This window comes from Lontra canadensis, unplaced genomic scaffold (genome assembly GCF_010015895.1).
Source record: "Lontra canadensis isolate GAN:19392208 unplaced genomic scaffold, GSC_riverotter_1.0 scaffold73, whole genome shotgun sequence".
Classification (NCBI taxonomy): domain Eukaryota; kingdom Metazoa; phylum Chordata; class Mammalia; order Carnivora; family Mustelidae; genus Lontra; species Lontra canadensis.
Genome location: NW_022631067.1, coordinates 2,684,259 through 2,696,639, shown reverse-complemented (window position 1 = coordinate 2,696,639; position 12,381 = coordinate 2,684,259). Strand labels below are relative to the sequence as shown.

The 12,381-nt window shown below is 55.7% G+C and overlaps 1 protein-coding gene across 1 annotated transcript in view; it reads right to left on the bottom strand.

Annotated features, from left to right (window-relative positions):
• Nucleotides 1-725: 725 nt before the first annotated feature.
• Nucleotides 726-12,381, bottom strand: part of COL4A1 (collagen type IV alpha 1 chain) — a 133,668-nt gene continuing 122,012 nt past the window's right edge. The window contains exons 46-52 of the mRNA XM_032881049.1: nt 12,061-12,189; nt 11,033-11,131; nt 9,878-10,090; nt 8,862-9,039; nt 5,286-5,400; nt 3,171-3,343; nt 726-1,546 (exon numbers count right to left, since the gene is read on the bottom strand). Of these exons, the coding sequence (XP_032736940.1) occupies nt 1,465-1,546; nt 3,171-3,343; nt 5,286-5,400; nt 8,862-9,039; nt 9,878-10,090; nt 11,033-11,131; nt 12,061-12,189 (989 nt within the window). The 3' untranslated portion in view covers nt 726-1,464. The remainder of the gene's footprint in view (nt 1,547-3,170; nt 3,344-5,285; nt 5,401-8,861; nt 9,040-9,877; nt 10,091-11,032; nt 11,132-12,060; nt 12,190-12,381) is intronic.

Sequence of the window (12,381 nt, the reverse complement as noted above, 5' to 3'; positions counted from 1 at the left end):
AATCATCTTCCTTTGCAGTAGTTTCTGTAGGTGATGCGCAGTCTGGCTCTGTCATTTGGAAGAACTGTGAAATAAGTATGATGTAAGGTGGGCAGAGCTTACAGCTTTATTAGTGGCTTGTGTGGTAACTTTTAATGTTTCTGTGGCAATGCCAGCAACAAATTAATAAAAGCTTAATTTTTATACAAATAGTTTTATTACAAATTTGAATTTTTAAGAAATACACAGTTAAAGAAATTACATAAAAGGCCTTCGTAGTCTTAAAACCGTTTTTGGAGACTTGGGATGAAGTGTCATTTCAGGGACAGTGGTCCCTTCTGCTCTCCTGCAATCCGTCCGTTCCCTGACGTCTGCGCGGCGCTCGCGAGAACGGGGGAGCCGCGAAGGCGCCGCCCTGTGGGACACTGAGACTAAGATCCTGCGGGGCTGTTTTCCACTCCAGGGTACAGAATGAGGAATACAAACGAAATGAAGGCCTTTTTACGGTTGCGGTTCTGCAGTCAAGTCATTCAGTTGTGATTAGTGTTTAAAACCCTGAAGATGCTTAATACAGAATACAAACAGTAAAGCTCAAAGTACATGCTTCACCGTCATCGACACCACGCTCCCGAGCCTGGCTTTGGCTTTGGCGACACACGAGTTCTGGGTTCGAGGTGAACAGTGAAAACGGACGTTTCCATCCAACCCGAGTGTGTTAAAAATCTACGTGAAAGGACAACACAGTCTTTCCGAGGAAGAAACGATGTAAGCTTTATTTTAACAGTGGAAATGAAACAAAAACTTGCCCTGCCTAATTGCTGACATCTATATAAATTACTAAAATATATATATTTAATTTCTGCCTACTTTTGGACCATCTGCATTCCACAGGAAATTCGTGGCTTCTGCAAAAGCAGCTGCTTAGTACCACACAGAGCAGAGAGACCTCGACGTATGTTTGGGGGGGCTGGAAGGTCCGGCTGCTGAGCCCGCCGCTCCACGTGCGGCCCCGACACACGGTGGCCGCGTGGCCGCTGTTCGTACAGACCCGGCTTGACAGGGACACAGACAGACGTCCCTCCCGGGACTGAAAAGGCAGCTGCTGTGATACAGAGTGGAGACGGGCTTTCGAGCAGAACGGAAGCCCCCGCACACCTCCTAGCACCCTTTGGTTTTCTGATGGAGCTCTCACGCTACACGTCAGTGCACTGGATTGTAGGACAGACTTACACTTTTATTTCATCACAAGTGCCACCTGGTATGTCACTAGGACAGCTTATCACGGTCTTTGTTTCTCCTTCAGCAAGTAGAGGCCACCGAAGCAGGGGGTGTTAGTTGGGCAAATTCCTATAAGGCACTTTACGGTTTTCATACTGGGCAGTGAGGTACACAGGATATATTTCTAGGGTTCGTTGCTGTTAAAAAATAGAAGGGGAAGAGGAGGGAGTAGCACCATGTTGTACGTTAGCGCAGGGCCGGGCGCCATTACGTTCTCCTCATGCAGACCTGGCAACGGCTGACGTGTGTGCGCAGCTCCCCGGCCTTCAAGGTGGACGGCGTGGGCTTCCTACGGGACGACACAGAAACCGGCCGTCGCGCCGCGGCTCGGCGGGGCGGGCCAGGTCCTCGGGCCTCCCCCGCAGTCCCGGAGGTCTCCGAGGGGTCGGATGGGAGGGGGCCCCAGCCCGGGACAAGCGGCAACCCCCGCTCGCCCTAGTGAACGGACACCTTGCTGGATGTCACCTGCCCTCACGATGGGGGGAGGGAGGCACGCGATCAAGTGTACCCCCCATCCCTGGCCCTGAGGATGGTGGCCGCCCAAGTGCGCTCCGGGGAGGGCACAGAACCGGAAACAGCCACCCCGTGTCCACTTGGCTCCCCAGTCTGAGCCACACCCACTGCGCGCGCCGCCCTGTCCCCTCAGCCTGTCCTTCCCCCTCCCGCCTCTCTCCTCCACCAGACCGTAAACTCCGCCCGCAGAGGAAGATCTCTTCTCCGCTACCTTCACACGCAGAGTAACTGCTCATTAAACACCAGCCGAATGTGTAACGAACAGCGAATCCAGAATAATTACTAGACCCTGAAATGCTTCTGTAAGCTTTTGCTGGGTTATACGCGGTAGTCTGGAGGCCGGGGGGGAGACAGTTAGTAACTCAAATGCATCCTTGATCCTAGAAATTCTACCTTATTTGACTGTTAGAGGCGTGAAGGCTGAACTTGGGACTAAACAAGTTCTATTAAAACTAAAGTAGCCATATAATCAAAGTAATGTCCTAAAATTAGGGCTGCTGATTTTAGCAACTTCTGTGAAAATCTTAACCGTCCTCAAATTAATTATTTGAAATAATGGGATCTAATCTAATTTTTCAGTTCATTGTGCCAAGCTGCTGGTTCAAAACAAACAAACTAACAAAACCAAAAAACCAACTCATTATCACCTATTAACCCTACAATGGAAGCCCCAGGACCTGATACACCCAAGTGCTCAATTAGGTAACTGACGGTAAGGTTCTGTCCCGAGAGTTGAGGTCAAATTTCCAGTTACCTGGAAAGTCTCATTAAGCTACCAGTTAAGTAACTGGTGCTATTTTGGTGCTTAAAATACTACAAGACTAGAGAGTGTTGCTTTGCCTTTCGTGAGCTCACTTAGGAACCTGAGGCAGACTCCCAGAAGGGTTCCGCCCCCTCCCCCCGAGAAGGCGCAGACGGGAAGGCGCATCTCCAGCGGGGAGCGGTACTTATGTGGGCAGCGACCAGTCGCTGCTGGGGCTCGTGGGCCCCGGTGCCTGGCCCAGCAAGGGCTGCACACAGGACAGAGGGTTGGTCGGCGCCCTCTCCATCCCAACTGCACCGGGCTCCACGGCCACGTCAGCAAAGCCAGCAGCCCCTGGGCAGTTGTGTCAACAGTGAAATCCTAATGGGGAAGAAAAGGAGGGTCTTCCCTATTGATTTCAGTGCGTTTGGGCTGAAATTAACTTTGATTTTCATGGGGCTACCAGTCTGCTCACGTCCCTCAGAACTCACCCAGCGCACACACTGGAGTGAGCACCGCGGCTGCCACGGGAGCGACATGTCGGGTGCTCAGGATCGCTCGTGGAAGACACAGCCCTAATCAGGGCGTGCCGACCCTCCAAGACTCTGTGCCAGGGTCACACGGGTCCCAACGCCGCAGAGGGGCCCTCCTGACTTACTTGAACATCTCACTTCTCTCGATCGTGGCAAGCCAGAAGCTGTAAGCGTTGGCGTAGTAGTTGCACGTCCCGCGGCCGTGGCACTCGATGAACGGCGCACTCCTGAACTCCTCCAGACAAGAGCCCGGGGATGCCAGGGCCTGGCCGGAACCTTCAGCGCCGGCGCTGGTATGCTGCAGGGCGGACACGAGCCGTGAGTCGGGCCCCCGCCCACTGCCCACACGGGGCCTGGCGGTGCCCAGCAAGGGGCCAGGGTAGCCCCCAGGGAGGTCTCGGCAGGTCACCGCGAAACACACGGGTGCCCACACCGCCCTCCGCCCACAAGCCGGCCCCTGCTCCTTGCGGGGAGCATGGCAGCCAGACCCCGCGCCAGAACCCCACCGCCAGTCTCCCCTGACCAGATGGGGACCACCTGTGGGCATCAGGAGTTAAAGAAATGCTGGCCTTGCTCCTTATAACGTCTGAAACACTGAAACTCCTCTAACCCGGGACAGAGGAAAGAGCCCAAAGGTGTAAATGGCGCTGGAACCAACAGATGTGACATCAAGCTTTCTAATCAAAATCAGAGACGATAATTAAAACCCTGCATCTGCTGCATTCAAAGCTATGTGTCCTTCTACAAGGTAAAGAACAATCGTCCGTTCCCTCTCTCTGGAAAGACAGAAAATTGAAACAAGAGGACGAAAGGGTCACTGCTATTGTAAGGCACCTGGGTCCAATGGGTTCCAGTAGGACAGACCTGCGCTCAGAAACCGGGACCATGAGATGAATGACCCCAAATGAGACAAGACATTCCCAAATCGCCACAAATACTGGTTCAGACGTGATATTTCAGAGCCATGAGAGCCTCTGAGGACAAAGCTAATGCCCTCCATTCCCACAGCAGGACCAGAGGATGCTAGAACATTCTGGATCTGACCATGGTCCCAGGCAAAGCTGAAGCAAGGACAGGGGTCTCCAGACTGTCAGGCCAGAGCCCTTCTGGGTCCCAAAAAGCCCCCACCGGCTGGGAAGTGATGCAGAACTCCCTAGGACACCACTGTTTTGGCTTGTTCTTGATATGGGGAAATTGGGACCAATCATTGTTTCAGATCTTCGTCGTGGGGACCAAAGGCTCTTCTGAGGTTCTTTGCTCCTAGGGCCGGGGGCCACTTATGTCAAAAGGAGGTTCTGTTTAGTATTTCTTATGATCATGGGGTCAAAAGATTCAGCCCGTCTCCTCACTGCTGCTGTCCTATCTCTACCCTGTAGTCTGCTCTGGCTTTCTTGATAAGCAGCCACAACTCAGTGGTTAGACTCACAAAGCCAATGCCAGGGCCTCGCGGGGCCGCCGACCCTCACGCCCTGCTGAAGCCCCGCCTGCCCAGGACACCCACAGCCGAACTGGAATGCGGACGCGGCGCTCTGACACCTGCTTTCCTGGCTGCTCCGTTCCTTCTGCACTTGCCGTCCCTCACGGCAGGAGGAAGCAGTTATGAAGCCACTTTCCCATCAACAAACAGTGGGCTCATGGTCATCCGGGGACCAAAATGTCCCTGGGGCCACAACTGAGAGGGTGACCGGGTGCGGGTGGGCGGGGCCTGTGCTGAGGCCGAGGGTGATCCGCTCCCACCTGACTTCCCGGTGCAGAGCTTTCACACTTGCAATCGCTACTCAAAATTGGGGTGACAAAGTCAAAGAAGCGGCCACCATGGGACCGCAGACAGGTGTCACGCTTCCTATTCTAACTGGTGTTTCAGGGGTGGGCCCATCGGGGACAGCCGAGGGGCGGAGAGCAGCCTCTCCCCACAGGAAGGCCGCAGGCCCTCGCACTCCCCCACACCCCACGCTTCTGCTTCAGGCTCCTGGGAGCTGCTTGAATGTGCACCCAGCTCCTGTCTTCCTGGGGAGACGCTCCGACCCCGGGGAAGCTCATGGCGGTGTTCCCACCACCTAGTCCCAGAGCAGAGACTCAAGAGGCAGGAGGCGGGAATGGCTGCTGTCCGCAGCAGAGCAGGCCAGGCCCCTGGGCAGGCTTTGGTCCGGAGGAGAGGCCGGCACTGCACGAGGATGAGAGCTGAGGGCAGGGACGCAGAGGGACGAGGTGAGGGTGCTCAGACGTCCCCAAGTGCTCACCATGACGAAGGAGTAGCCAATCCAGAGGGAGGACCAGCCGCTGGGGCACGGCGGGATCTGGATGGTCTGGCTGTGCACGGCCATCACCATGGCTGGCGCCTCACACACCGCACACCTGGAAGGCAGAGGGCACGGACCCTGAGCACGGCCGCGGGGACGGCGCAGGACAAAGCCTGTGCCTGTCCGTTCCTCCTCCTGCTCTCACCCACCCCTGCACTCACAGGTTCTGAGCCAGCTTCCTGCTTACGACAGACGGCAGCCTGCACCCCTCGCGCTGATTCTCTAAGCCCCTCTCGGTGCTAGAAAATCCACACCCGACACTTGCGGAACCGTCTGCTTTGTGGGGAGGAGGTCATCGGAGGGCCGGGGGGCAACAGCGGCCGTCTCCCGGAGGGGCTGGGAGACCGCGGACGGGTGTTTTCTCCCTTGTGCCTTCTAATGTTTCCCGATTTTTCAACAGGGAGCGTGGATTTTAGCAAACACAACTAACACTTGAGACAGGAGAGTTGGCGGAAACCAAGTGCTACCACTTCCGGAATTCAGTGCTTTGTTTCCAGCGGGGAATCACCTTCAACTTCAATGGAGGGAAGATGTGTGGACACGTCACTAGCAAACGCTGCATGTGGGGCTGGACGTCCCCAGGAGCCCGCTGAGGACTCACTGTGGACTCGCAGCCAGCAGAGCCATGAGGGAGAGCCTGCCCCGGGCGGGAGGCTGCGTGGGACACTGCGGCGGGAGCGCCTCCCACAGAACCCGCTCGGGGCCAGGGGCCTCCCGGACCCAGGTGACCGACACCCAGTAGCAAACTACAGCCACACATGCTCTCCAGACCCAGACCTGCCCGGCTCAGGGAGCCCTTCGATGGCAGGATAACGTTTGTAAAAGAAAAAAAAAAAAAAATTAAACACTAGCAGTCACATAATTACATTCAAGTCACAAAGTGAAAAGGGTGTTAGCAATGCTGATAAATGACTATAAATGGTGTTAATAATTACACCTAGTTATGCAGGGACATTTGCATGGAAATGGATGGGGAGCGGGAAAGGCCTAAATCAGTCATTCCATTTTCCGTGGATGTGTGTGTGTGCGCGCACGCGCAATTTTCTACTTTATTCACACAAGTGCAGATGAATTAAAAGCCTCCGTCAAACAACTGTCTTCTACACCTGCCGCCATCTGTCTGCTGGACACAGAAGCCAGGAAGAGCGTGGCGGCCGGGGGCCCATGGGGAGGGCGGTCCTGACGCCACCCCGCCAGATGGACACGGACGGGAAGAGCCGGCTGGCCCCCTGAAACGCAGACGGTCAGCCCCCCGACCCCGGGTTATTCCTGAAACGGCTGGGGCCCCAGAGAGAAGACGGAGAGCCGGAGCGGGAGCGCAGCCCCTGCTCTGCGGGCGGGGGTCCTGCCCCCAGGACAATGAAACAATCAGGAGCTCGTGAGTCCGTCTGCACAAAGTCAGAAACGTCGGCCCCTTCTCAGAGAGAAGCTACTGGCTTTCCTGCGCCACAGCAAGGATTTTGTGTTATTAACTCTAAAAGTGAAGCTTTCGGAGCTCCCCCAAGTGACCGGGAAGTCTGAGACCTGGTGCGACAGCGGAGTGACAGTCACCCGGAAACCCGCGTGCTCAGAGACCAGAAGTGGGCAGCCCTGCTCCGGAGGGAGGGCGAGACGGGAGCAGTGGGCTGGGGCATGACTGGTAGGGCCCCTCCACACTGAGCTGCCGTGGGTCGGTTAACAGAAACGTGCACAATCCAGACACGGAGGCGCTGCTGCTTCCCGGGTGGGGCTGAACCGAAAGCCAGCAGGGCCCCGGGACTAGCTCAGGTCAGACACAGGCTTCTCGGGGACCTGATCTGGGAATATTGCAAACACACGCCACAGCCCCGCCCCCAGCCAAGTCAAGGTCCAAGGGCAGTGTCATCAGGAGGTAAATCACAAACAAACAAATAATCATTTTCTACCTGTTATCCAAGGGAAGCTGAACAGAAACACAGAGGTGGTTAGTTCTCCTTCTGGGCAGCCAACATGGTTCTGCGTGAGGACAGTCTCCGCAGAGAAAGTCCCAGACACTCAATGACACACGAAAATAACCGTTTGGAAAGGGGCCACTTCAAAGTGTAATGAACCACGTTTCCCATTTTAAGACCCATAAAGTGAGTTTTCTTACTTTATGTTTACTTATGTTTCCTCAAAAGAAACATCAAAGAGAGCTGTCAGGAGACAGTTTACTGTCGATGCGTAGAAAATCTATGGTTTTCCCGTTTATGAGGCACCTCCCAGCCCTTCCGCCCCGGGTCCTCCCCTGTGGTACCTGTTCCCTCAGTAAGAACCGCATCTGCCGGGACCTACAATCCCGAGCCAGCTGGGCCAGAGCCGCAGACCAGCCTCGGGGCTCCCAGGACCCGCTCCAGCATGCACTTCCCGCACCCCCTGCCCTCTGACCACAGGACCCTGCCATCTCTTTCTTCCTCATCAAAGGCTGCTTGGTTCTTTAGAGGGAATGTAGAAAGGCTAACGTCAGTCCTCCCTCTCACTTCCTGGGGCAAACCGGTCTGCCTCGTTATTCTGTCCATCCCTTACTATCTTGTGTGTTAGAAAGTACAACTCTAGATAAGAACTTCTTAGACAAATTCATACCGTTGCCACTTTTCTACTACTTCTGAGTAGAGCTAAGGAATCCGTTTTTAATCAGAAGGAATAAAAGCAAAAATGGGACGATTGTGTATTTCTCAGTCATAATAATTTCAATTTCCCCTCTTATTTCCTACCAGGCAGACCTGAAAACATACTCCAGATACTAATTAGTGTGGAAAGTACTTAATTTGGGAAGCCGCTCTGTCAGACACATTACTTGTCAGCGGGACCGCACCCTAAGGGAGCAGAAGGAGGTGGGGTGTGAGAATACGAAGAAAGTCTCGATACGCACACATCTTTGCGTCTACAATAAATCTGTGTCATCGTTTTGCGTATCAAGCACAGATCTACGGTAGGTCTGCTTGTTACGATTTCATGGGGAACACCTCACACCCATACGTGATTCCCCACAGTGAGCACCACAGAACTGCGCCCTTAGAAATGGTAAAGATGATCATTTAACGTGATGTCCATTTTACTACAATTAAAAATAACCAAAACATTTTAAATCTCATGGGGGTGGGGTGAGATTCGGAAGGAAAAAGCCTGAAGAGGCTCCTTACGGAATTAACTGATGAAACAGACTGAGAACGCTGTTTCAGCGGCTCCCGAGGGCCCCGGGGCACCGCTTCAGGGAGGAAGGCGCCGGCCCGTGACTCACACAGAGCAGGAATTCCGCCCCAGAGCTGGGCACCGCCTCCCCTGGGCCCCGCACCGGCACTCTGGGGAGGAGAGCTAACTTTTACAGCAAACGATTCCACGGCTGACTTGTGTGGCCAAAGTCTGACGTCACACTTAATAAACTCAACAGCATCGGGTCGAATGTTTTGGGGGAAAAAAATGGAAAAAAAAAAGCAAAAAACGGAACCACTTCTGCCCGGACCACGAGCGATCTTCCTTCGTCAATCATACCTCCGCTCCGACAAGTGCCCGACTCACCTGCTGATGAACGGTCTGATGTGGTCCCCGGCGATGGGCGCCATGGACATGGGCATGGGCTCGGGCGTCGACAGCCAGTAGGAGTAGTCATTCCGGGAGGCAAAGTTGCACACGTCGTTGATGTTGCAGAAGAGGAAAGGCATCGTACTGAACTTGCGCAGGCAGCTCCCGGCCGTGCCTAGAGCCGCGGGAGAGCGAGCGTCAGGGACTGGCCTTCTGACCGGTCTGCCGCTGGGCGGCCTCACGGCGGGCGCGGGGATGACGCTTACGTTATAAACAGAAGGAAGTAAATGCACATGCGGGCCAGCGGGGGGTAAATAAGCACGAGATTAAACTGAAAGTGATCAAGGCAGAGGAAAACCATAAAGAATTATGCAGGACATTTTGATTAAAGGAGGAAAATCTTTTATAAAACTGAATTCCGAAAGAAATTTAACAGGGACTGACTCTTTGTATGACGGACAGTAACCACCTGGCAATGTCTTTAACGACCGTTTTGCCGAAAACGCAGAGACTTCCTTTCTTGGGCTGCTTGTTTCCAAGCTCCATGCCAGTTGGAGGCGTGTGTCGGTAAGTGAATTCGGTGCAGGGTGTCTGGAGGGGACTAGAGAAATGACAGCCAGCGGGCACTCCTGATGGAAACCAGTGGAGGGACAGAGCTTGGAGTGTGCGGAGAAAGCGGGACAGGGTCACGTGCCCCTTGTTTAGAAGGAGCACCAGCAAAACGGCCCTATTTTCAGACTCAGTGCCAACCATGAAGTATGGACTCCAGAAAGTCTGACCGACTGACCATTTGAAGAAGGGAGTGAAAGCTGTGCGAATTTAAAAGGTTTCCAAGCTTTCCACCTTTTCTTGGCTTTTCTACATTTCTACATTTTCTTGGCTTCCCTAGTGACGTGCTAGCGGCTGAACTCAGTGGTTCATTTTATCAGGAGGGAGGGAAGCGGAATCGGGCACCGTCCACACTACCGCGTCTCACAACTCCGTCACGAGCACACGCGTCCCCAGCGTCTCACCTAGGTCCTGGCCGTGGGCCCGTTCGTTGCCTTGCACGTAGAGCAAGGAGTACCCATGGTAAAGAATTTTGGTCCCAGGAGGACACTGTGGGTCATCCGTTGTCTGACTGTGCCTGGTCACAAGGAAGCCGTGGTCCACAGACGGGGTCCCCGGGGGGCCCATGGATCCTGGCAAGCCATCGGGGCCTGGCGGGCCCGGGAACCCTCGTGGACCTAGAAGATGCAGGAGAACTGGGTTTCCCTGGCTGCAGATGGGCTCCCGACAGGCTCGAGGAGGGGGAGTATGGCACCCCACCTCTGGGCTGCCCCAGCTTCTCCTCTCCACAGACCCCCCGAGATCCACTATAACACCCTGCCGGGTGCTGATCGGACACCAGGAGAATTGAGGCTAGCGCATAAATGAGATAGTGAGAAGGGACAGAGGAGGAAGTAGAACATGCAGCATGATTCCATGTATGTCACTCAGGCCACATTTGGGGCTCCTCTCCAGGACGAGGGGTCACAGAGTTACTACAACAACATCTTCTCTGAGGGCAGCTTCCTTGCACGGCAGCCCCCAGCACGGCGCACGGAAACAGGGCGTGCTGGCGGCGAGTCCTGCCGGCGTCCAGGGCCCTACGCCGCCCTGCAAAGCTGCTCGTGGGCTTCCCGCTGGGCTGGGCCTGTCCCCTCCAGGGGTGCCTCCGCCTGCAGCACCTCAGCCCTCAAGGGGCAGCCGAGTCCCGGCTCCCTCGGGGAGATCGCCACCATGCTTATGGCCCGCACCGGCACTGCTGTCCACCTCCTCTCCTCTGCCGCCCACCTGGAGTTTCTGCAGCTCCGGCCCATGCCCCCCTCGGAGGCCCCAGGCCGTCCCCGTGGGCCTTCGCTCACCACGTCTGGAAACACTGGGCTACATCAATACTGTCTCCCCCACAGAAAAAATGATGACGACCCTTTACCTCCTCTATAAGACCTATTTCTTCCAAAAAAAACCAAAAACAAAAACAACAAACAAAAAACAAAGCAAAACGAAACCAAACCAGACTTCTTTGGAAATCTGTCAAGTAACGTGTTCCATCCCACTGTGCAGCTTTCCGCCCGCGTGAGCCTCCCACTTTGAACCCGAGAACGTGGGTGGAGGGCAGCCGGCTGGGGAGGACACGGCAAACCTACCAGGGGGACCGAAGGGGCCCGTCTCTCCTTTCTGGCCAGGGGCGCCGTCAAAACCAGGAACACCGGGCGGTCCGGGTAAGCCCACGGATCCCGTCACGCCTACAGGAAAGGAAAGGGAATTCGCCACCCGGTCCAGAGCGCCGCAGGCTGTATCTTCTTCCCTTTGCAGTGCGTCCGGTCAGCGGCAGAGAGGAAGTTCTCCCGGACGGCCGGGAGCGCCTCCCACGAAGCCTTGTTGGCAGCCCCCGGGGCAGCGGGCAAACCCGCGTTCGCAGGCTGCGCGCCCCAACGTCTGATTCGGAGCTCCCCTGACCCTCGCTGCCACTGCTGTCCGCGCCCGGTGTGGGGAAAGGCAGCTTCGTCGGGGGAGAGGAGGGCTGTGACACACGGGGGGCTGCCACGCATCTCCCCAGGCCACACTGCCGAGCCTCCAGTCATTGGTACGCAACAGATACACCCACGCGGATAGACTCCTGCTCCCTGTGCGCCCTGTACCCACGGCCGCTTACACTCAGAGCTTCACGGACGCCCCCTTTCGGCTGTCGCGTTTTCCTTCTCCTGTAGCGTCCGCCCACCCTTGCCAGTAGCTCTTGCCACTGGAGTGTTCAGAAAGTTCTAGCGCAGGAGTCTGGGAACCCCAGGCACGGACTGCCGGCTGGCTGGGTCCCCTGGGCCACTCTTAGGACCCATTCTCGCTGTTCTAGAGCGACACCTCCTGCCATCCCTCAGTTTCTTGCTGGAAAAGGTGACCTCTGCGTCTGCAGCCCATGGGCTCCGCAGCAGGCACAGATATGTCCGGCTGTACATCCCTCTAACTTCTCCTGTATTCTGTCCTGGCTTCCTCAGTCCCCTCAAACACTTCACGAGGCTTTGATACCCACTGAAGCAAAGTAGGAAAGTCATACTCAAACCTGGGTCTACACTGTCACCACCCAGAGGCCCTGATGTGAGACACACGTGTGAAGAGGAAAGCCCGCCAGGCCCCTCCCTGACCCCCACACCGCCCTTTGCAGCTCAGCTAGTCTTACCTTGCTGTCCTTTGGGGCCTGGAGGCCCTGGGAGCCCCTTCAGACCTGCAGGACCCTCGGGGCCAGGAAGCCCTGGCTCCCCTTTGATGATGTCGTAGGGTCCCGGGGGCCCCGGGGGACCGGGAAGGCCTGTGGAAATCAGGGGTGCCGCTGGTCAGTTCCACTGTCAATGTCCCCAGAGAAGGGCCCAATGTGAAACCCAATGCAAACACACGGTTCTCAGAATCCGGTCGGCATCAAAACGACAAGTCACCGGTGTCCGTGAACACACACGTGCGGGCACACGCCTATTGTTTAACGTGAAATCCTCAGGCTGGGGTC